Raw genomic sequence first — 25791 nt, forward strand, 5'->3', positions numbered from 1 at the left:
GGCAACAAACGAAAAATTCTTCGGAAATCTGAAAAATATGAGTCGATATCTCGTAAAACGATGAAATCCGAAAAAACGGAACTGAAATTCGAATTGTAAAAGTTGAAAAACCCTAGAATGACAACAAACGGAAAATCCTTCAGAAATCTGAAAAATACGAATCGATATATCGTAAAACGGTGAAATTCCAAAAAACGGAACTGAAATTCGAATTCTAAAAGTTGAAAAATTAAAATGCCTTTACAATGTAAAATATCCAAAAACCCCTCATATTTATCTAAAATTATTTTAACCCTATAATGAGTGAGGGGAGTTATATAAATGAAGGGAAGGGTAATTTTGGTATTTTAGAAAAAGTTTGAAATAAATAAATAAATATCAAAATGCCTTTATAATGTAAAATATCCAAAAACCCCTCATATTTATCTAAAATTACATTAAAACCCTATAGTAAGTGGGAGAGTTATATAAATATAAGGGAAAGGGTAGTTTTGGTATTAAAAAAAGGCATAGGCATTTTTTTTTTTTTGGAACAGTGATTTTGGGCATTTTGGCTTGAAAATAGTGATCTTGGGTATTTTTGCTTAATGGGAGGGCATTTTGGCCATTTTTTAAAATTTCCCATTAAAAAAATACAGAGGAATTTTTCAGTTTTTCTTACATTTTTTTCTTTCTTTTGGTGATCAAGATTGTCGATTTTCATAAAAGGGAAAAATTAGAAGAGAGAATAGCCTAGAAACCACATATTGTTTATCTATTGAAAAATACCTCAAAAACTTCATATTATCACAAAGAAAATTACAATCGTTTATTTAAAACTTGACAGATCTATAACAACTGTCAAAATACATCATTTATTGTTCAATTGATGACACTTAGAATAACTATCAGAATATTGATTAAACACGGTCTGATTTAGATGGTGATTTAGAGTGTGTTTAATCCCCACCTTTAATTGTGGAGAGAAAGAGTTTCTTCAGAGAGAAAGAAAATATCTCAAGAATGAGTCAATATATTTCGACAAAGTCATGTGAAGAGTTATGAAAAATTAAATGAAACCGGGATGTCACCATTTCCTTTAATTGTCTTCTTTTACGAAAAGTCTTGGAAGGGACTTGGAAGTGGGGCAAAACGACTTGGAAGTGTTAGTAGAGATTGACTAATACATAGAGACAGTGGTGATGAGAGAGATGAAGACAGGTTCAAGTTGGGGTTTTGGAAATTATCATGTTAATGGTTTCTTTATAAGTACCATTTTAATTTACTTACACTTCACCAAGCCCACACTTCACAAAACAAAGTTCTGCTCTCATGGAGAAAAATCTATTTCTCTGCATTTTCTTAGCTTTTTTCCTTTATTTTTCAACACTTTCCTTCGTTCATGCACGAGTGACCGACATTTCCACAGACAAACAAGCTCTTCTTGCCCTGAAAGCTCGTATAAGCCATGATCCGAGCAATTTGTTGACCAGCAATTGGTCCACAAGTTCTTCTGTTTGTCACTGGATGGGCATAACTTGTGGTGCTCGTCACTCAAGAGTAACAGCTTTGAATATTTCTCACTTGGGTCTCATAGCCACCCTTCCTCCTCAACTAGGAAATCTATCTTTCCTTTCAAGGCTAGACATCAACGACAACAGCTTTTATGGCGCTCTCCCTGAGGAATACGCACAGTTACGTCGACTGAAATATCTTGTTTTGAGTCGTAATAGCTTATCGGGTGAACTCCCTGCAAGTATTTTTGATAATCTTCCCAATTTGCAGTTGCTTTATTTGCATTTTAACATGTTCGAAGGAAAAATACCATCGACCTTATCAAAATGCAGAAGCCTGCAAAACTTATCCTTGTCATTCAATAATTTCACAGAAGCCATTCCGAAGGAAATCGGAAACTTGACTCAACTTAGAGAGATCTATCTTGGAGTCAACAAACTCGGAGGTAAGTTATATCCAACTTTTTACATTACAAATAAAATTATATGTACAAACTTATTTATAAAAATTAAAGTGGTAACTTATAATTCGGTGATGTGATTATTTATTTTTTTTTTATTTTAAATCATTCAATCAAATGTCACTACATCAAAATAAGTTTATATAATTTATTTACATATATAATATTAACTTTACATTGCAGGTGTTCCTTTTAGAAATTTTCTAAAAAATATATTGCTTATTTGTAATGATTTTGTAGGAGAAATTCCAAAAGAGCTTGGCAATCTAGCAAAACTGGAGCTATTATCACTGCAAAATAGTTACTTAACAGGAACTATTCCCTCACTTATCTTCAACCTTTCTTTCTTAATTTCCATGGACTTTGGGGAAAATAGCCTGACTGGTAGCCTTCCGGAAAACATGTGCCAACATCTTCCCAATCTTGAAGAACTATACTTGTCTTATAATCATCTGTCTGATCGGATTCCATACAGCTTGGGGCAATGCAGAATGCTTCGTATTCTTATGTTGTCAAACAACCAATTCGAAGAACATATTCCTAGAGGAATTGGAAACTTGACATTAATCAAGTATTTATATCTAAATTCGAACAAATTGACAGGTAAATAATAAACCTCTCTCAAAACTTCATGTTATTATGACTTGTGGAACTTATCACCTTCGATTAACAGCTTTGAATATTTCTGACTTGGGTCTCACAGCCACCCTTCCTCCACAACTAGGAAATCTGTCTTTCCTTTCAAGGCTAGACATAAGCAACAACAGCTTTTATGGCTCTCTCCCTGCAAGCATTTTTGACAATGTTCCCAATCTGCAGTTGCTTTATTTGCATTCTAACATGTTCGAGGGAAAAATTCCATCGACCTTATCAAAATGCAAAGGCCTGCAAAACTTATCCTTGTCATTCAATAATTTCACAGGAGTCATTCCGAAAGAAAGTGGAAACATGACTCAACTTAGAGAGATCTATCTTGGAGTCAACAAACTCCAAGGTGTGTTATATGCAACTTTGTTTTAGTTGCTGTTACTGATATTCTTTTTATATTCCTTGTCATTCAATAATATATTACTCGTTTATAATGATTTTGTAGGAGAAATTCCAAAAGAGTTTGGCAATCTCGCAAAACTTGAGCGATTATCACTGCAAAATAGTTACTTAACAGGAACTATTCCGTCACTTATCTTCAACCTTTCTTCCTTAATTTCCATGGACTTTTGGAAAAATAGCCTAACTGGGAGCCCTCTGAAAAACATGTGCCAACATCTTCCCAATCTTGAAGAACTATATATGGATTATAATCATCTCACTGGTCCAATTCCACGCAGTTTGGGGAAATGTAGAAAACTTCATATTATTGGGTTGTCGAACAACCAATTCGAAGGACATATTCCGAGAGAAATTGGGAACTTGACATTAATCAGGTCTCTATATCTAGAATCCAACAAATTGACAGGTAAATAATAAACCTCTCCCAAAACTCCATGTTAAAATGAATAAATTTCATTCTGTTATAAATATAACTCCCCTAGTTGAATCTCATATCACCAAAACATAATTGAGATCTTGAGTATGTATAAGCATTTCACATCCTTTGTAGATGTTAAGACAAGTTAGTTAAATAGCTTATTAACTCTCAAAACGTGCAAAACCGTGATGGATTATATATCCAAAACGGATATTTTGTGATGTTAAAATAATCTAATTTACTAATTGAGCTATCATATTTTTAGGTGAGATACCATATGAAATTGGCAATCTTCATAATCTTGAGCGCTTGAGACTAGGATATAACCACCTGGTAGGGCCTGTTCCAGCTACTATATTCAACATTTCAACAATGCAAGTGCTTGCATTATATGCCAATCAACTCTCCGAAATTTTTCCATCAATTGTAGAGCTTCCAAACCTTGAGGATCTTTTATTGTGGGGAAATAATTTCAGTGGGCCGTTTCCCGGTTTCATCACCAATGCTTCCAAGCTCTCCATTCTAAGTGTCCAATCAAACTCATTCTCAGGTTTCATTCCTAGTACAATTGGTAATTTAAAAAATCTTGAGTTTCTAGATCTAACAAATAATTATTTCACATCTACTCCTGATCTGAGCTTTCTTTCCAATTTGGCAAATTGCAATAGTTTGAGAGTTCTAGGATTAGCCATAAATCCACTAAATAGCATCCTTCCAAGTTCCATAGGGAATCTTTCTATTTCTTTGGAATATTTTTACATAGATGATTGCAACATTAGTGGCAAAATTCCCAAAGAAATTGGAAACTTGAAAAACTTGATAAACCTACAATTACAAGATAATGAATTGATTGGACCAATTCCGGTTACTATGGATGGATTTCAGAATCTCCAAGGTTTGTATCTTCAAAATAATAAATTTGAAGGACTCATCCCAGAATGTTTTTGTCATTTAAATGAATTGTATGAGTTGAATTTGGAGGGAAGCAAGTTCTATGGAGTCATACCTGCTTGTATTGGTAAGCTCGCTGCGCTAAGGAAATTGTCTTTACGTTCAAACAGGTTAACTTCTTCTATACCATCAACTTTGTGGAACCTTAAGGATCTCTTGTACTTTGATTTGTCATCAAATTTTTTGGATGGATCTCTTCCATTAGACATTGGAAATTTTAAGGTTGCCATAGCTATAAATCTGTCTAAGAATCTTTTTTCAGGAGATATTCCAATTTCTATTGGAAGCCTAGAAAATCTACAATCTCTCTCCCTAGGATACAACAGATTACAAGGCTCCATTCCTGAAACATTTGGCAACTTGAAAAGCTTAGAATTCTTGGATTTGTCTGGAAACAACCTTTTTGGAGTGATTCCCAAGTCTTTGGAGGCACTCATGTATCTCAAATACCTAAATTTATCTTTTAACCAACTCAGTGGCGAAATTCCTAGAGGAGGGTCTTTCAAAAATTTCTCAGCTAAATCGTTTATGGGGAATCTCGCATTGTGTGGACCTGCTCAGCTACAAGTTCCACCATGCAAAAAAAGAACTCATCGAAAATCAAGGACTAAAAAGGTTTTCTTGTTGATTCTTTTGCCAACATGCATTGCAGTCTCAGTAGTTGTCCTAGTTCTTATGTCTTTGTTGATCCGAAAAATGAGAACAAGGCCAACTAACAATGTTGATTTCTGTCTTGGAGGAACATGGAGAAAAATTTCTTACCAGGAACTTGTGAGAGCAACGGATGGATTTAGTGAGAACAACCTGCTTGGCAAAGGAAGTTATGGTTCAGTTTACAAAGGAAGATTAGATGAGGGAATGGAGATTGCAGCAAAAGTATTCCATTTGGATTTTGAAGGAGCTCTTACAAGTTTTGAAACTGAATGTGAAGTAATAAGAGGTCTTCGTCATCGAAATCTTGTCAAAATCATCAGCAGCTGTTCAAATGATGATTTTAAATCTTTGATACTTGAATACATGCCTAATGGGAACCTAGAGAAATTGTTGTTTGATGAGAAGAATGTTTTGGACATTTCTCATAGACTGAATATAATGATTGATGTCGCTTCAGCTTTGGAATATCTCCACTTTGGCTATTCAGTCCCAATCATTCATTGTGACTTAAAGCCAAACAACGTCTTACTAGACGAACATATGGTTGCACATTTGAGTGATTTTGGCATTGCAAAGCTCTTAGGTGAAGAAAACTCCATGACACAAACAAAGACCCTTGCCACCATTGGTTATATGGCACCAGGTAATTGTTTCATTTTTTTTAGATGACAACATTTGGAGATATGAAACTATCAACTTATTTTATTGAAATGATCACATTTTTTTTTTTATTCGAGTGACTTAACTTTCAAATTTATATATTGAAAGATCTAAACTTTTAAATTTTCCTACATAAAAGACCAAACTTTAATATTTTCTATTAAATGTATTAAACAAATACAACTAAATTTATTTTGTTTTGTTTTAATTTGGAAACAAGGTCTTTAGTTTGGTATTTTTCATAGGAAATAGTAAAAGTTTAGTTATTCTATAAAAAAAATTTCAAAATTTGATTCTTCAATAGGAAAAAAATTGAAAGTTCAATTATATCAGTTAAAAAAAATACAAGCTTAGTTCTTTCAATAAAAATAGATGATAGTTTGATACCTCCATTTGTTGTAATTTTTTTATTAAAACTTCTATTTGTTGCTATTTATGTGTAGCAATGAAAGTGCACATATATGATTACTGTGATTAGAATACGGGAGAGAAGGAAAGGTATCTAGGCAAGGAGATGTGTACAGCTATGGTGTCATGCTAATGGTAACATTTACGAAGAAGAAGCCAACAAATGAAATGTTTATAGAAGAAATGAGCTTAAGGAGGTGGGTTAGTGAATCATTATGCAGCACAGTGATGCAAGTCGTGGACACAGATTTACTTACAAGGGATGATGAACATTTCTCAAGCAAGGAAGAATATGTGTCATCTATTTTAAGCTTGGCTATGGAGTGTACAAGAGAATCACCTCTGAACAGGATCACCATGAAAGAAGTAGTGACAACACTCATCAAAATCAGAGCCCAACTTGCAAAAATCAAAACAAGAAAAGGTAGATGGGTTTTGAATTTAGGCTAACTTCCTTTTACTTTCAATGATAATAAAGTTGTAATCTAGGTGATTAGCCACATACCTTTAAACCTTTCTTTTGTCTATGTTATGTTATTTAACTATGGATAATTGCTTTTGATTTGTAGAGAGAAATGGAAGAACCGGCTAGCCAACGTCCTATCAATGAGACAGCTTGAGTTAGGCAACCTTCTACCTCTACCATGAGTTTGATGACAAGTATATGCATGTTATAAGGTCAACTTTGATTAAAAACAAGTTCTTGTAATGAATTTTTAAATTTGATGGATCTTAATGTAGTAATGATAAAGTATAGGGGGTTTGAAATTTTCCTATTTTTACTAGAGATGAATTATAGTATCTATTATTATTATTTTGATACTTAAATACACACACACACACACACACACACACACACATATATATATATATACACACACACACACGCATACACACACATTTAACAATAACTAGCCAGGGGCAAACAACCTAAGTTCATCCTCAAGATAGAGGATAGCAAAATCACTAGGTAACAAAGAGACCATCAAACCAATTTAGAGAACCAACATAAAGATCAACACAATCACAATCAGATAGCGCTTGCAACCCATGCTCTAGTTGTTATTAAGCAGGTGATTATTATTGTCTTTAATTTGTGTTTGGAAGCTGTAGAATGTAGGGAATGTTTTTTATTTGTTTCATTGTAGTATTTTTTTTACCATTGCATCTGTAATGTTGCTAGGCGGAGGTTGAGGTAGAACGATTAAATAATCTAAAAGCCAGCAAGATGAAAGAGTTGGTGTTCAACAGGCAAAATGAGCTTGAAGAAATCTACGGAGGGGTTCATATGGATGTAGATAGTGATGCAGGGAGTGGCTTGATGAATATAAAAAGGTAATTACCTAAAAGCGGAAATAAATGGTTCCAGAATCATAGAAAATTCATATCCGAATTCAATGTGTATATTCTTTGATGATGTTTGATAATCCACCCGTTGTGATTATTAATCTACAACACAATTTGCCCTTGTTGTTCTTTTTGTATTTTGTGATCCTAGTTTTCTAGTTATTTTTAGAGAAGAAGAAGAAGTAGAGAGCGTTCTATAGTTCCTTTCTCCAGAAGTTATGTAACTTTTGTTTTTAATATTAAACAACAATTGGGAATTCAAACTTTGAAATCCCAACTGTTATTAACTTTTATGGCAGAAAAGTAATTTTCTTTGTTGGGGTTAATTAGACATTTCAATCCTAATAATCAGGTCAACCCATCATGGGTGGACCGGATCTAATATTAGCATTAATAAACTATTTATATTATGTGCCAGTGCAATATGGTTGGTCTATTAGTTCATAGAGTACTAATGCCGAATTCATATTGACATGCAGGATCATTTGAATGTTTGGTATCCTAGAAAATTAAATACAAGTTAAATGATATCTGGTGATGCATCAAGTTGGAACATGTAGTATTATTCTAGAATTAGTGCAGTTTTAAAGAGTGAACTTAATAAATTACTCTTTATACAGAGTTGAACCATTGGTACACCTTTTTCTTTATTTGACAACATTTGAACTCTTGTTTTGTTGAAGTATTTATGTATTTGAAGGTAGTAAACTGCTACTCTATTCATTTTGTTCTTTTCTTTCTCCTTTCTTATATCCATAGGATGAAAATCGATATAGTGCTGGTAGAGGAGCATACAAGAATCTGAAATGTGTTGAGAAAGCTCAAATTCTTGTCAGCAAAATAACATGTGAGCATACAATTATCTTTCATGAAAGTACTTGTTGGACACTTAACATCATTTGTTTGATTTTGATTGGGAAACTTCATGGATTCCAGCCTTTTGTTTCATACACTAAGATCAAATGGATTCCAACCTTTTGATTGTTCTTTGTGATCCTTTTTTTACCTTAAAGTAATTCCAACTCCCAACATGGTGAATTGAATTGTCTCTTGAGTTGTTTGTTGTAGTAGACATAGAAGCCACGTTTAACCCTCCAAATGCAATGTTGAAACTTTTAAATGACGGTTTTTGCATAGAGACACTAAAACCAGGTGGGCTTTTATGTGTTCGCATGAATTGCTCATTCGTTATTGTTTTTTTTTTTTTTTCTAAAGATGTGTTTTGTATTCTAATTCAGCCACTGCTGAGCTATTTCCTTGCTACTTTAAACATTTTTTATCCTAATTTTCAGCTACAATATACATAGCAGTCTATTAATTTATATTCTAATTGGTTAAATATAATTTAATTGATTTTTTTCTTTTTTGTTTAAGGATGGTGATTGATGATGGTAGAAAGAAGAGTGGGCATTTTACTTTATGATTGTTAAAGAGGCTTGTGATTTAGGGGTCTTTTGAGGACTTCTTTAATCAAAAATTTAAATTTTCTTATTAGATTATGATGAGTTGTGTTAAAACTATTCATGTTAACTACTTATTATACAAATTTATTACTTAAATTTGAATTAAAAACTATTTTGTTACAATATATAGCTTTGTTTTTTATTCTTTTATTTCTTATTTGATTACCTATTTTAATTTATTTAGGTCATTTATTGTTTATTTAAAATTAAGCAAAAAAACAAAAACAAAACAAAACAAAACCATTGTATTAATACATAACATCAATATAATAAAAATATACAATTGTTGTTTTAAATATTAACACCACTGTCTTTGCATTATTATGAATATTTGTATTAGCTAAATAACCGTTACTTAAAAATAATATGATTTGTTGTTTAAAACATTTAAAATTACTCTCTAATGTTTTTAATAACCAATGTCTTAGTTAAATAATCATTGCTTAAAAATGATATAATCTATTACTTAAAATAGAGTATAATCGTTGTCTAATATCTTTGATAATTGCCACCTTTAGTAAACTATTGCATTAGGGATTAAAATATAAGAATGTTTCACTAAACAAACCATTAGTTTAGATTGTACTAAATTTGTTGTATTTGGATTATTAATATAATGATCATTTTTACTGTTAGTTAATTGAATATAAACTATTACCAATTACCTAATGCAGTGCCAATACTTATGACGGTTGTGATTTCGTTGCCTAAAATGTAAAGTCGTGGTTTATATATGTTTTTGACAATGAAAATCAACCGCTATGTTAGACTTTTTATGGTGTAGTAATTAGTGTCCTATTTGTAAAGTGCAATTCTATGTAAGAGACTTGTGTTTTTATATGTTTATTTTTTCAAAAACCACAAGCCTATTAATAAATTCCTCAAAATTTTCTTATTGTCACAAAGAAAATTACAATTGTTTATATATATATAATTTGAAATTTGACAGATCTAAAACAGTTGTCAAAATGTATTGTTTACCGTTCAATTATACTTGAATAACTACTAGTATATTAATTAAACACCGTGTGATTTACAATCCTCACCTTCAATTGTGGAGAGAAAGAGTTTCTTCAGAGAGATAAAAAATATCTCAAGAATGAGTCAATATATTTCCACCAAACCATGCTAAGGGTAATGAAAAATTAAATGAAACAGAGGAATCTTTCAGTTTTTCTTACATTTTTTTCTTGCTTTTGGTGATCAAGATTGTAGATTTTCATAAAAGGGAACAATTAAAAGAGAGAATAGCCTAGAAACCACATATCATTTATCTATTGAAAAACACCTCAAAAACTTCATATTATCACAAAGAAAATCACAATCTTTTATTTAAAACTTGATAGATCTATAATAATTGTCAAAATACATCATTTATTGTTCAATTAATGACACTTGAACAACTACTAGAATATTGATTAAACACCGTCTGATTTAAACTGTGTTTATTCCTCACCTTTGATTATGGAGAGAAAGAGTTTTTTCAGAGAGAGAAAAAATATCTCAAGAATGAGTCAATATAGATAAAGCCATGTGAAGAGTTACGAAAAATTAAATGAAACCGGTTACATCCCAGTGTCATTGCCTTTGTTGCCTATTCATCCCGTCACTAAGTCAAGAATTAATGAATTCCACATGGGGTCAGCGACGCAATTAAACTAGATACCGATCTTATCTTGTGCTATGTTCTAATATTTTATTGTTTTTGTTTATTTAGTTATTTATTTGTTATAGTTATAAATTCCGTAACGGTAAGTCCACGGAATTGTATTGCAAGGGTGCAATAAGGAGTAAATCCACAACGGTGAATAAAATATTTTAAAAATGATTTCACATAGGGTTTTTATTAATATATTATAAGGAAATTAAATTAAATACCCATTTTTACATATCCTAAAGAAAATTGTCCACTTTTGAAGAACTTAAATCCAATTAACCAAAATTGAAATTACCTAAAAAAAAATCCAAATATTTTTAAATAATACTGAAAATATTTGTACTGTCTTCTACTTAAACTCTAAACTTTACTAATGCATTGACATTTTAATTTTCATTCAATATTCGACACTGTGATTTCATTCAGAAGAAAATATGTTAATATTTTTGAATTTGATTTGAAAGAAATTGGTTTGTGATATCGATATATTTATATAATTTTAACAAAAAAATTTATTTATCTGTTAATTATGTTGTATTTTAAATACTTTCTTAAAACTATGTCTAAAATTTGCAATGTTAGAAAAATATATGGGTATTTTGATATTATAATTGTAGTTACAATGTGGGGCACTAAGATAGTAGACAATGTGTGGGGGGTGAAATGATATTTTTTAATGTAAGGTATACATGAATTTTTACTCAAAAATTGGGGGGCTAAATGATATTTGACAAATTTAGTATGTTTTTTAGTAGAGATATTATTAGCTATGAAATATAGAGAATCAATCGAATGAGTGTAATAGATATGAAGTAGGGGATAAATTATATATTATATGATACAATTTCAAATAAAATTTTGAAATACTTGTAACCAAAATAGGTATAATAAATAGATATTTTAACCATATAAATTATATAATTCAAATCCCCTTAAAGTCTAAAAGTATAAAACATTACAACCCTATTACCTAAAAAAACTAGTAAATTGAATTTTTGCTTATGAAATAAAGGTGATTTAGTATGAAATTTTCTAATAAATTTTGTTATCAATATTGCCATAGTAGGATCAATAATGGTGGGTTATACTTTAATTCATTATGGAGGAGAATGAATTGAAAGTGATTAAAACATAATAGAATATATTGGAGATGATAGAAAAGTAGTTAAAATTCCAAAGAAATCACCACTTAAGGAATTAATCAAATTGTTGAGTAAAAAGTGTTATATCGATCAAACCCTGAAAAACATTCATTTATACATAAAGCCAAAATGTAACGATGACAAATGCCCTGTACAAATTGAAATGATGAAGATGTTAAGTGTCTTATTGACTTATCTAATTACTTCGATAAATGTATTCTAATTTTTGTCTCAACTACCCATATCAAAGTACATGATGGAGCATAAATTAGTGTTTACAATGATGATGATAATGATGGCTTAGTAGGAAGTGAAAATGTCGGGTTCATGCTGCTTTATTGTTGAAATAGTTTCCAATTTCAACAATAAAAGTGTTTGGTAAAGAGCTTTTAAAATTATAATAAATCTTTAAAAAAAAATAATTCTAAAAGCTAGTAGGATTAGCTTTTGAAAATGATACTATTTGTGAAGCTTTTACATTATTAATTAACCGACAAATAATACTCATACATAATTCTCTAAATAACAAAATGAACTTAGATAAACATTCAATTCATTCCATAAATATTTTTTTTTTATCTTTAATCTAAGTGATCATTCACATACTTTTAAACCTTTCTTTTACTATGTTATATTATTTAACTATAGATAATTGTTTTTGATTTACAAATGGATGACCTTACTAGCCAACGTCGCATCAATGGGACAGCCTCAGTTTAGCAACATTAATCTACCACTTCCATGAGTTTAATGACAGGTAGATGCATGTTATAAGGTCAACTTTAATTAAAAAGAAGTATTTGTAATGAGTTATTAAATTTGATGGATTTTAATGTAACAATGATAAAGTATAGGGGGTTTGAATTTTTCCTATCCTTACTAGAGATGAATTATATTATCTATTATCTATTATTATTATTATTATAATATTTCATTTTTTAGTTAATAAAAATAACTCATCATCTATATCATTCCGATATAGTATAATAATGTATTATTCATTTATTGATTTGGTGTGATTAAATATTGTTTATTCTTCATTTAAAATCATTCAATTATATAGTAATATATCATCTTCTATATTTGTATTGGTTTGTAAAAGGAATTGATTTTCGAAAGGTTTTTAAATGGGTTTTTAATTGGATTTTTATAAAATCCATTAATATGTCTAGTTTGATTATGTCAAATTTTGCTTTTTTATAAAGTCTATAGAATTTTTAAAGTTTCTAGAATTGAGATATTAAATATGGTAGTTGCAATAGAGCTAATTGGGTGGTTAAATCCTAGATGCAAATACTCAAGATTACGAAGATGGTAGTTGGAATACTAATTAGGTGGTTAAAGCCAATTTTTTATTTTAAACTCATTTCTCAACAATTAGCATACTATCAACATACATAAGCAAATAAACATAACTTTTGTCATTTTTAAAAAATTAACTCTGCTGTACCGTTCAATTGATGGTAGGGAGTTTTCTTATTTGTTGCATGTCAGCCATAACATTCTATAATGTTTAACTTGGGAGAAGATGTTATGGACTAAGGTGCAAACGGTGCGTTTCACGAAAAAAGTCGCGTTTCACTTGGGTGGTAAAATAGCAAGTAAAAGGAAAATATCCTTTACTGTTTCACATTCCAGAAAAATCGAAAAGTATAAGGCTTGGTGGTTTGCTTCTGTCTTCTTTCCTCTACAACTAGAGATCAAGCAAGCTTCAATCAATCTGACGGTCAAAGATAAGTATCACTTCTTGTTCTATTTTCTGTACCAATAAAATTATACATATATTTGATATATAATTTATATATATAGATAATATATTATTATATGATTAAATAATTTTGAATTAAAAATAAAATAATACTCAATCATATAATAACACATAATATGTATATTTAAATTTTGAAAAAAAATATGTACTTATAATATTATTCTTTGTATATTGGTAAATGGTTAGGATGAATATTGACTGTTACATGGTCTGGCACTTATTTATATTGTATAAATACTTTGTATCTTATCAAATGAAAGATAATTAAAAAAATACAGAGGAATTTTTCAGTTTTTCATAAATTTTTTTCTTGCTTTTGGTGATCAAGATTGTAGATTTTCATAAAAGGGAAAAATTAGAAGAGAGAATAGCCTAGAAACCACATATCGTTTATCTATTGAAAAATACCTCAAATACTTCAAATTATCACAAAGAAAATCACAATCGTTTATTTAAAACTTGACAGATGTATAACAACTGTCAAAATGTATTAATATAATGCTCAATTGATGACACTTGAATAACTATCAAAATATTTGATTAAACAACTTTTAATTTAGATGGTGTTTAATCCTCACATTTGATTATGGAGAGAAATATAATTCGACCAAGTTAAGTGAAGAGTTATGAAAAATTAAATGAAACCAAGATGTCACCGTTTCCTTCAATTGTCTTGGAAACGGTGGCATCCCGGTGTCATTGCCCTTGTTGTCTATTCATGCCGTCACTAAGTCAAAAATTTATCAATTCCACACATGGAGGCAATTAAACTAGATACCGATCTTATCTTGTGCTATGTTCTAATATTTTATTGTTTTTGTTTATTTATTTAGGAAAATTAAATTAAATATTCATTTTACCCTTTTTTTTTTTAAGCAAAAATATCTATTTTTCTATTCCTAAACAAAAACATCCTAAATATTTTTTAAAATACAAAAACTACCTTTCACTTTATTTATATAAACCCTCTCACTCTCACTCTTACTCTCATTATATATACTTCTCATATCACTCAAACACTTATTCTCACTCTCACTCTCATTTTTTCTCAATATCAACTATTACAAGTTTGTTTGGAAGAAAGAAGTTTGTATTTCTGAATTTAAATCGAAAAAAGTTAATTCGTAGAAAAAAAAGGTATTTATACGAATCTTAACTCAAAACCTAATTTTATTTGTTAAATGTAGTTCATATGTCATGTAAAGGAGGCATTTGAATATTTGATAATAATTTATGGGTTAAATGAAATATTAAAAAAATATGAGAGTATTTTGATATTACAAAATATATGAGGGATTTAAATAACAAATTAAAAATAGATAGCTGTGTTTTGAAGCAAGACAACTTACATAGGTGTTAAATGTAATGTTATATAATTATGGGGGTAAATGAAACGTTAAAAAAATATAGGGGTATTCTAATATTAAACATTGTAACAACATTTTAAATGAAATGTTAGGAATAGGTAGATACATTTTGATACAAGACAACATAGAAGAGTGTTAAATGAAATGTTAGACAATTATAGGGGGTTAAATAAAATTTTTGAAAAATATGGAGGGTTTTTTTGATATAAAAAATTGTAAAATGGTTTTAAATGATATGTTAGGAGTAGATAGATGCATTTCCATATAAGATAACATGTGAGAGTATTATATAAAATGTTAGATAATTATAGGGGGTTGATTGAAATGTTAAAAAAATCTGGGGGATATTTTGATATTAAATATTCAAAGACAGTTTTAAATGACATGTTACGAGTAGGTTGAGGCATTTTAGTAAATTACAGGTGGTCTATATATCAATAAATGGTTATTGTGGATTTTTTTTATAAATGTTTAATTTTTCCCAAAAAATTGTCATCATAGGATTGATAATTAAAATGACTAATTATGCATCGATTCGTTTCCAAAGAGAATGATTCAATGTGATGAAACACAATGAAATATGTTGGAGGATATAAACAATTGATTAAAATTTCCTCTGGAACAACATTTGAGGGATTTATTCAACTTTTGAAGGAGCATTGCAATCTTGATCTAATAAAAAACTATCTTCAACTATATATAAAGCCAAGAAAAATTGAACTCGATTGCCATGTACAGATCCAAAATGATGAAATGTCTAAGGTCTTATTGATATGTCTCAATACTTCCAGGAATGTATTTTTGTTTTTGTTACATATACCCCGATTGAAGTTCAAGAAGAAGAAGAAGAAGAAAAAAAATTAATAAAGTGAAAAAAGAATATGATTTGGAAAACTTGATTGATTTCAGTAACAATGCATTGTATATTGCAAACTCATGGGCTTATAGAGAAAAAGATAGGGTTCTTAACTAGGGTGACTTTGAGGGGAATGACATGATTGATATTCCTCTTAATGAGACATAGTTCAAGCATATGTCACCTCTTACTAGGGGTATAAATAGTTTGTAACTTGAAAATCCTATTTTGGGTGGTGAAAATTATTTTGGGTCATTTTTTGACAATGTCCCCATTGATCCGTTTAGGTGGCTTTCTTATTTTCCTCCGCAGCCATCAATATCATCAAGTGGTACAAGATCAATCCGAAAGGGGAATGCTGTAAAGCTTGGTGATATTTTTCATAACAAACAACACTTGAAAGATGTGATGGATCAATTTGCTCTACAAAAAAGATTTCAATACAGGGTAAAGAAGTCTGACATAAGGCAATGGAAGATTAAGTGTAATGACAAAAAATGTCATTGGTATATATCTGCAACCAAAGCCAAAACTAGTGAAGTCTTCCAAATAATTAAAATGAATCCAACTCACACATGTTTAGTTGATCAAATAATGTCACATCACTGACAGGTTGGGGCTCGAGCTTTAGGTCAATTAATGAGGTTAAAGTTCGTATTGATTGATCGAATTTATCGGCCTAAAGAAATAATTGTCGATATTGTCAATCGGTATAAAATTGACATTTTATATTCACAGGCTTGACAGACAAAAAATTGGAGTTTAAATTCACTGAGGGGCTCATTGAAAGAATTATTTATGCTCTTATCAGATTATTGCTAAATTTACAGCGTACTAATATGGGAACATTGACTACTATTGAAACGGATAATGACCATCGATTTAAGTATTTTTTTATGACATTAGGATGTTCTGTCTGTGCTATAAAAAATTATCACAAATTATCACATATTGTTTATCTATTGAAAAATGCCTAAAAAACTTCAAATTATCACAAAGAAAATCACAATCGTTTATTTAAAACTTGACAGATCTATAACAACTATCAAAATACATAATTTATTATTCAATTGGTGACACTTGAATAACTATCAGAATATTGATTGAACACCATCTGATTTAGATAATGATTTAGAAGGTGTTTAATCCTCACCTTTGATTGTGGAGAGAAAGAGATTCTTGAGAGAGAGAAAAAATATCTCAAGAATGAGTCAATATATTTTGACAAAGTCATGTGAAGAGTTATGAAAAATTAAATGAAACCGGGATGTCACCGTCTCCTTCAATTGTCTTGGAAACGGTTACATCCCAGTGTCATTGCCTTTGTTGTCTATTCATCCCGTCACTAAGTCAAGAATTAATGAATTCCACATGGGGTCAGCGACGCAATTAAATTAGTTACCGATCTTATCTTGTGCTTTATTTCTTTATTTGTTATAGTTATAAATTCTGCAACGGTAAGTACACGGAATTGTATTGCAAGGGTGCAATGAGGTGTCAATCCATAACGATGAATAAAATATTTTAAAAATGATTTCACATAGGGTTTTTATTAATATATTATAAGGAAATTAAATTAAATACCTATTTTTACATATCCTAAAGAAAATTGTCCACTTTTGAAGGACTTAAATCCAATTACCTAAAATTAAAATTACTTTAAAAAAATATCCAAATATTTTTAAATAATAACGAAAATATTTTTATTGTCTTCTATATAAACTCTAAACTTTACCAATGCATTGACATTTTGATTTTCATTCAATATTTAACATTGTGATTTCATTGAGAAGAAAATATGTTAACATTTTTGAATTCGGCTCAAAGAAAATTGGTTTGTGATATTTATGTATTTATATAATTTTAACAAAAAGTTTATTTACCCGTTAATTATGTTGTGTTTAAATACTTTCTTAAAACTATGCTTAAAATTTGCAATGTTAGAAAAATATAAAAGATATTTTGATATTATAATTGTGGTTACAATGTGGGGCATTAAGATATTAGACAATGTGTAAGGGGTGAAATGATATTTTTTAATGTAAGGTTACATGAAATTTTTACTCAAAAATTGAGGGGCTAAATTGATAATTGACAAACTTAGTCTGTTTTTTAGGTGAGATATTATTAGTTACAAAATATAGAGAATCAATCGAATAAGTGTAATAGATATAAACTAGAGGATAAATTATATATTATTAGATATGATTTCAAGTAGAATTTTGGAATACTTGTAACCAAAATAGGTGTAATAAATAGATATTTTAACCATATAAATCATATCATTCAAATCCTTTTAAAGTTCGAAAGTGTAAAATCTAAAAAAACTGGTAAATTAAATTTTTGCTGATGAAATAAAGGTGATTATATTGATACAGTTTAATATGAAAATTTTTAATAAATTTTATTATTAATATTGCCATAGTAGGATCAATAATAATGGGTTATACTTTAATTTAATATGGAGGATAATTGATAGAAAGTGATGAAAAAATAATAGAATATATTGGAGATGATAGAAAAGTAGTTAAAATTTTAAGAAACAAATACTTAGGAAATTACTCTAATTATTGAGTGAAAAGTGTTATATCGATCAAACCTTTAAAAACATTTAGGTATGCATAAAACTAAAATGTATCGATGACAAATGCTTTATGCAAATATAAAATGATGAAGATATCAACTGTCTTATTGACTTATCTAACTATTTTGATGAATATAATCTAATTTTTGTTACAACTACCCATATCAAAGTACATGGTGGAGCAAAAATCAGTGTTTACGATGATGATGATGATAATGATGGCTTAGTAGGAAGTGAAAATATTGGTTTATATATAAAACAAAAAGTTGAAATGAAATCTTAATTTTATAAAATAAGAAAAATAATAAACAATATATCATAATCATTTCGAATCAAAATCATACTAAATCTGATTGAATTAGAATAAAATATATTTTATTTAACATAAAAACATAACAAATCAATAACAGTTGTCAAAATGCATTATTTGGAAGTGGGGCAATACTTTTCATTTCTTTTTCTTTTTTCTTTATCTTGAAAGATATCAATTCCTTTAAAATAAAAATCCCCCAATATCTTTTTACCTATATATATGTTTGTCTTTTTTTTAAAACTTAATTTAAATATCTAACAATATTTCTTTATATTTTTTATTTATTTAAAAATATCTCCTTTATTATATAAGCTCAAACCGTTTACGGCCCAAAGGTGCAGGCCCCACTAACCAAGCAACATGACAAATTTTACCAGCAAACAATAACCAATTCCAAAAATTAAAGTGTTACTCAAAATCAGTAAGATTAGCTTTTGAAATTGGGATTATTCATAAATCTGATGAGAAATATATCCATACATAATTCTCTAAATTATAAAATGAACTTTGATAAATATTTAATTCATTTTGCATAAATAATTTCATAATCTATTTACAAATTATAGATATAATTCATTGTTTGTTTTCCTCAACTTTTTGGTTATATAAAAAAAAGAAAAATTTAAATAATCTTATCAGGGATAATAACATTTAAAAAATATTGAATTATCATTTTTTTCTAATTGAGGGGATCAATTTTTTTTTAATTAAAAAGATTGAACTCTTAAATATTATTATTATTGAAAGAACCAATCTATCATATTTTCTATTGAAGATACTAATAAACACAATTAGTTTGATATTTTTAACAAAAAATAGTTAATTTTGAGTTTCTTTAATAGAAAAATTTAAAAATTTGGTCCATTTAATAAAAAATATTTTGAAGGTTTAATAGTTTAAATAAAAATACAAAATTAGATGTCATCTATAAAAACTGTCAAAATACATCAATTACTGTTTAATTACACTTAAATAACTACTAGAATGTTGATTAAACACCGTCTGATTTACGAAATGTCACCATTTCCTTCACTTGTCTTCTTTTACATAACGTCTTGGACGGGAATTGGAGTGGTGCAAAACGACCTGGAAGTCTCAGTAGAAATTGAGTAATATATAGAGACAGTGGTGATAAGAGAGATGAAGACAAGTTCAAGTTGGGGTTCTGGAAATAAACACGTCAATGGTTTCTTTATAAGTATCATTTTTATGTACTTATGTCCCCAAGCCCACACTTGACAAATCTAAGTGCTGCTCTCATGGAGAAACATCTGTTTCTCTGCATTTTCTTAGCTTTCTTCCTTCATTTTTCCACACTTTCCTTCGTTCATGCACAAGTAACCAACATTTCCACAGACAAACAAGCTCTTCTTGCCCTTAAAGCTCGTATAAGCCATGATCCAAGCAATTTGTTGACCAGCAGTTGGTCCACAAGTTCTTCTGTTTGTCACTGGATGGGCATAACTTGTGGTGCTCGTCACCTTCGAGTAACAGGTTTGAATATATCTCACTTTGGTCTTACAGCCACCCTTCCTCCTCAACTGGGAAATCTATCTTTCCTTTCAAGGCTAGACATCAACAACAACAGCTTTTATGGCGCTCTCCCTGAAGAATACGCACAGTTACGTCGGCTGAAATATCTTGTTTTGAGTCGTAATAGCTTATCGGGTGAACTCCCTGCAAGTATTTTTGATAATCTTCCCAATTTGCAGTTGCTTTATTTGCGTTCTAACATGTTCGAGGGAAGAATACCATCGACCATATCTAAATGCAGAAGCTTGCAAAACTTATCCTTGTCATTCAATAATTTCACAGGAGCCATTCCGAAAGAAATTGGAAACTTGACTCAACTTAGAGCGATCTATCTTGGATACAACAAACTTCAAGGTTTGTTACATAATACTTTGTTTTAGTTGCTGTGAGTGATATTCTTTTTATATTCCTTGTCATTCAATAATATATTGCTTATTTACAACGATTTTGTAGGAGAAATTCCAAAAGAGCTTGGTAATCTTGCAAAACTGGAGCGATTATCACTGCCAAATAGTTACTTAACAGGAACTATTCCAAGAGAAATTGGGAACTTGACATTAATCAAATATCTATATCTATACTCGAACAAATTAACAGGTAAATAATAAACCTCTCTCAAAACTTCATGTTATTATGACTTGTGGAACTCATCACCTTCGAGTAACAGCTTTGAATATTTCTCACTTGGGTTTCACAGCCACCCTTCCCCCTCATCTAGGAAATCTATCTTTCCTATCAGAACTAGACATCAGCTCCAACAGCTTTTACGGCTCTCTCCCTGCAAGTATTTTTGATAATCTTCCCAATTTGCAGTTGCTTTATTTGCGTTCTAACATGTTCGAGGGAAAAATACCATCGACCATATCTAAATGTAGAAGCTTGCAAAACTTATCCTTGTCACACAATAATTTCACAGGAGCCATTCCGAAAGAAATTGGAAACTTGACTCAACTTAGAGCGATCTATCTTGGATACAACAAAATACAAGGTATGTTATATGAGACTTTGTTTTAGTTGCTGTTACAGATATTCTTTTTTTATTCCTTGTCATTCAATAATATATTGCTTATTTATAATGATTTTGTAGGAGAAATTCCAACAGAGCTTGGCAATCTTGCGAAACTAGAGATATTATCACTGCCAAATAGTTACTTAACAGGAACTATTCCCTCACTTATCTTCAACCTTTCTTCTTTAATTTCCATGGACTTTTCAGAAAATAGCCTGACTGGTAGCCTTCCGGAAAACATGTGCCAACATCTTCCCAATCTTGAAGGACTATATATGAACGATAATGATCTCACTGGTCCAATTCCAAACAGTTTGGGGCAATGCAGAATCCTTCACACTCTTGTACTGTCGAACAACCAATTCGAAGGACATATACCCAGAGAAATTGGGAACTTGACATTACTCAAGGATCTATATTTAGACTCGAACAAAATGACAGGTAAAAAATAAACCTCTCCCAAAACTTCAAGTTATTATAAATTAATTTCATGATGTTTTTGTTATAGCACCCCTAGTTAAATTTGTATTGCCAAAATGAAAGAGAAATGATAGATATGCACGAGTATCTCATATTGTTTATAGATGCTAAGATAAGATTAGTTAAATAGTTTATCAGTTCTTAAGCTATCAAAAAGTGTAGAGCCGTAATGGACTATGTCTAAAGCAAATAATATATTGATGTTAAAATCATTCAATTTACTAACTGAGCTATCATATTTTTAGGTGAGATACCGGATGAAATTGGCAATCTACATAATCTTGAGAGCTTGGTACTTGTATATAACCACCTAGTTGGCCCTGTCCCAGCTACTATATTCAACATTTCAACAATGCAAATGGTTTCATTATTTGCCAATCAACTCTCAGGAATTCTTCCATCAATTGCAGCACTTCCAAACCTTGAGGTTCTTGTCTTGTGGGAAAATAATTTCAGTGGACCATTTCCTGATTTCATCACCAATGCTTCCAAGCTCTACATGATAGATATTTCATCTAACTCATTCTCAGGCTTCATTCCTAGTACAATTGGTAATCTAAAAAATGTTGAGATACTAGATTTAAAATATAATTACTTCACATCTGCTCATGATCTGAGCTTTCTTTGCAATTTGACAAATTGCAAGAGTTTAAGAGTCCTAAGGTTAAGCAAAAATCCATTGAATAGCATCCTTCCAAGTTCCATAGGGAATCTTTCTATTTCTTTGGAATATTTTAACATTAATGATTGCAACATTAGTGGAAAAATTCCCAAAGAAATTGGAAACTTGAAAAACTTGCTAGAACTAAAATTACAAGATAATGAATTGACTGGACCAATTCCAGTTACTTTGGATGGACTACAAAATCTTCAAGGTTTGTATCTTCAAAATAATAAATTTGATGGACTCATCCCAGATACTTTTTGTCATTTAAATGAATTGTATGAGTTGAATTTGGGGGAAAACAAGTTCTATGGAGTCATACCTGCATGTATTGGCAAGCTCACTGCACTGAGAAATTTGTTTTTACATTCAAATAGGTTAACTTCTATACCATCAACTTTGTGGAACCTTAAGGATCTCTTGTACTTTGATTTGTCATCAAATTTTCTAGACGAATCTCTTTCATTAGACATTGGAAATCTTAAGGTTGCCATAGCTATAAATCTTTCAAGGAATCTTTTTTCAGGAGAGATTCCAATTGCTATTGGAGGCCTAGAAAATCTACAATCTCTCTCCTTAAATTACAATAGATTACAAGGCTCCATTCCTGAAACATTTGGCAACTTAAAAAGCCTGGAATTCTTGGATTTGTCTGGAAATAACCTTTCTGGAGTGATTCCCAAGTCTTTGGAGGCACTCATCTACCTCAAATATCTAAATTTATCTTTCAACCAATTAAGTGGCGAAATTCCTAGAGGAGGGTCCTTAAAAAATTTCTCAGCTCAATCGTTTATGGGGAATCTTGCATTGTGTGGACCTCCTCAACTACAAGTTCCACCATGCAAAAAACACACTCATCGAAAATCAAGGGCTAAAAAGGTTTTCCTATTGATTCTTTTGCCGACATGCATTGCAGTCTCATTAGTTGTCCTAGTTCTTATGTCTTTGTTTATCTGGAAAAGGAGAACAAGGCCAACTACCAATGTTGATTTTTGTCCTGGAGGAACATGGAGAAAAATTTCTTACCAGGAACTTGTGAGAGCAACGGATGGATTCAGTGAGAACAACTTGCTTGGCAAAGGAAGTTACAGTTCATTTTACAAAGGAAGATTAGATGACGGAATGGAGGTTGTAGCAAAAGTATTTCTCTTGGATTTTGAAAGAGCTCTTACAAGTTTTGAAACTAAATGTGAAGTGATAAGAGGTGTTCGCCATCAAAATCTTGTCAAAATCATTAGTAGTTGTTCAAATGATGACTTTAAATCTTTGATACTTGAATACATGCCTAATGGGAGCTTGGAGAAATTGTTGTTCCATGAGAAGGATGTTTTGGACATTTCTCATAGACTGAATATAATGATCGATGTTGCTTCAGCTTTGGAATATCTCCACTTTGGCTATTCAATCCCAATCATTCATTGTGATGTAAAGCCAAGCAATGTCCTACTATATGAACATATGGTTGCATATTTGAGTGATTTTGGCATTGCAAAGCTCTTAGGTGAAGAAAACTCCATAACACAAACAAAGACTCTTGCCACCATTGGTTATATGGAGCCGGGTAATTGTTTCATTTTTTTTTTCTAAGATGACAACATATGTTGACATGAAACTATCAACTTATTTTATTGAAATAATCGAATTTTGTTTTTTTTTATTTGAGAGACTTAACTTTCAAATTTTTATATTGAAAGATCCAAACTTTTAAATTTTCCTATATAAAAAACCAAATTTGAATATTTTCTATTAAATGTATTAAACAAACACAATTAAATTTATTTTGTTTTGTTTTATTTTGGAAACAAGGTCATCAATTTGGTATTTTTAATAGGAAATAGTAAAGTTTAGTCGTTTAATAAAAAAATTTGAAAATTTGGTTTTTTTAATAGAAAAAATTGAAAGTTTAATTATATTAATTAAAAAAAATACAAACTTTAGATCCTTCAATAAAAATAGATGATAGTTTGATACCTCCATTTGTTGTAATTTTTTTATTAAAACTTCGATTTGTTACTATTTATGTGTAGCAATAAAAGTGCACATACATGATTACTGTGATTAGAATACGGGAGAGAAGGAAAGGTATCTAGATAAGGAGATGTGTACAGCTATGGTGTCATGCTAATGGAAACATTTACCAAGAAAAAGCCAACAAATGAAATGTTTACAGAAGAAATGAGCTTAAGGAGGTGGGTTAGTGAATCATTATGCGGCACAGTGATGCAAGTCGTGGACACAGATTTGCTTAGAAGGGATGATGAACATTTCTCAAGCAAGGAAGAATGTGTTTCGTCTATCTTAAGCTTGGCTATGGAGTGTACAAGAGAATCACCTCTGAACAGGATCACCATGAAAGAAGTAGTGACAAGACTCATCAAAATCAGAGCCCAACTTGTAGAAATCAAAACAAGAAAAGGCAGATAGGTTTTCAATTTAGGCTAACATCCTCTTATTTTCAATAACAATAAAGTTGTAATCTAGGTGATCAATCACATACCTTTAAACCTTTCTTTTGTCTATGTTATGTTATTTAACTATGGATAATTGCTTTTGATTCGCAGATAGAAATGGAAGAACTGGCTAGCCAACATCCTTTCAATGAGACAGCCTGAGTTTGACAACCTTCTACCTTTGCCATGAGTTTGATGGCAAGTATATGCATGTTATAAGGTCAACTTTGATTAAAAACAAGTTCTTGTAATGAATTTTTAAATTTGATGGATCTTAGTAATGATAAAGTATAGGGGTTTTGAAATTTTCCTATTTTCACTAGAGATGAATTATAGTGTCTATTATTATTATTATTTGGATACTTAAATATATATATATATATATATATATATATATATATATATATATATATATATATATATATATATACATTTAACAAAAACCAGCTAGGGGAAAACAACCTAAGTTCATCCACAAGATGGAGGATAGCAAAATCAGTTCCAACCCATACTACAAGGAGCCCATCAAACCAACATAAAGATCAACACAATCACGATCGAACCACACTTCCAACCCACACTACAGGGAGCCCACTGGATCCACACAGTTCACTTACACAACAATCCTCTATGCCTAGGAAGCCACAGAAACACCAGCTCGTTCACACACCAGGCAGCCAAGAAATCCACCACAACTGCCCACCAGAAACCAAAAAGAGCAGCTTGCAAAAATTGAAGAAGGCACAAGTAGAAGGACAGATGCAGCAGCCGAAACAAACAGAACCAGGGAGGCACCTCCCACCAAAAGATAGAAACAGCAACAACAGAGAGCAGAAACGACGGCACCAGCAAGAACAGAAGCAGCACTCAGGAACCACCAACAGGAGCGGCAGCAGTAAAAATAAGGGCATTAGCAGAAGCAGACTGTATTTTCCAGGGATGGGAGCTCCAGCAACAACAGAGCAGCAAACATCAGGATGGCACAGCAACGGGTATGGAGGACACCAACTCAGACAGCAAAGCTGAACAAGGCACAGGACAGTAAACCACCAGGTGGAACCAC

The 25791-nt window shown here is 30.6% G+C and overlaps 2 protein-coding genes across 6 annotated transcripts; both read left to right on the forward strand.

Annotated features, from left to right (window-relative positions):
- The first annotated feature begins 1109 nt into the window (after positions 1-1109).
- On the forward strand, positions 1110-25033 carry LOC123228164 (receptor kinase-like protein Xa21). 5 transcript variants are annotated; one of them, XM_044653443.1, is made up of 7 exons: positions 1110-1939; positions 2195-2557; positions 2628-2948; positions 3048-3410; positions 3688-5670; positions 6166-6519; positions 6665-6888. In XM_044653443.1, the coding sequence occupies exons 1-7, from the start codon at positions 1312-1314 to the stop codon at positions 6685-6687; spliced, it is 4035 nt and encodes a 1344-aa protein (XP_044509378.1). In that variant the 5' UTR covers positions 1110-1311; the 3' UTR covers positions 6688-6888. The 5 variants fall into 5 exon arrangements, with proteins under 5 accessions (XP_044509378.1, XP_044509379.1, XP_044509383.1 ...); XM_044653444.1 differs by having other exon boundaries at positions 2658-2948; XM_044653448.1 differs by lacking the exons at positions 6166-6519; positions 6665-6888 and adding an exon at positions 24840-25033.
- LOC123228168 (probable leucine-rich repeat receptor-like protein kinase At2g33170) lies at positions 19712-20900 on the forward strand. The gene is made up of 2 exons (XM_044653456.1): positions 19712-20479; positions 20579-20900. Exons 1-2 carry the CDS (start codon positions 19810-19812, stop codon positions 20728-20730), a joined length of 822 nt encoding a protein of 273 aa, XP_044509391.1. The 5' UTR covers positions 19712-19809; the 3' UTR covers positions 20731-20900.
- Positions 25034-25791: the final 758 nt, after the last annotated feature.

Source organism: Mangifera indica, chromosome 10, assembly GCF_011075055.1.
Source record: "Mangifera indica cultivar Alphonso chromosome 10, CATAS_Mindica_2.1, whole genome shotgun sequence".
Taxonomy (NCBI): domain Eukaryota; kingdom Viridiplantae; phylum Streptophyta; class Magnoliopsida; order Sapindales; family Anacardiaceae; genus Mangifera; species Mangifera indica.

Coding starts and splice junctions, on each gene's coding strand:
- LOC123228164 (XM_044653443.1), top strand. CDS start 1,312: ATGGAGAAAAATCTATTTCTCTGCATTTTCTTAGCTTTTTTCCTTTAT. Junction 2,949..3,047: donor TGGAGTCAACAAACTCCAAG/GTGTGTTATATG, acceptor ATGATTTTGTAG/GAGAAATTCCAAAAGAGTTT. Junction 6,520..6,664: donor AAAAATCAAAACAAGAAAAG/GTAGATGGGTTT, acceptor TTTGATTTGTAG/AGAGAAATGGAAGAACCGGC.
- LOC123228168 (XM_044653456.1), top strand. CDS start 19,810: ATGTCCCCAAGCCCACACTTGACAAATCTAAGTGCTGCTCTCATGGAG. Junction 20,480..20,578: donor TGGATACAACAAACTTCAAG/GTTTGTTACATA, acceptor ACGATTTTGTAG/GAGAAATTCCAAAAGAGCTT.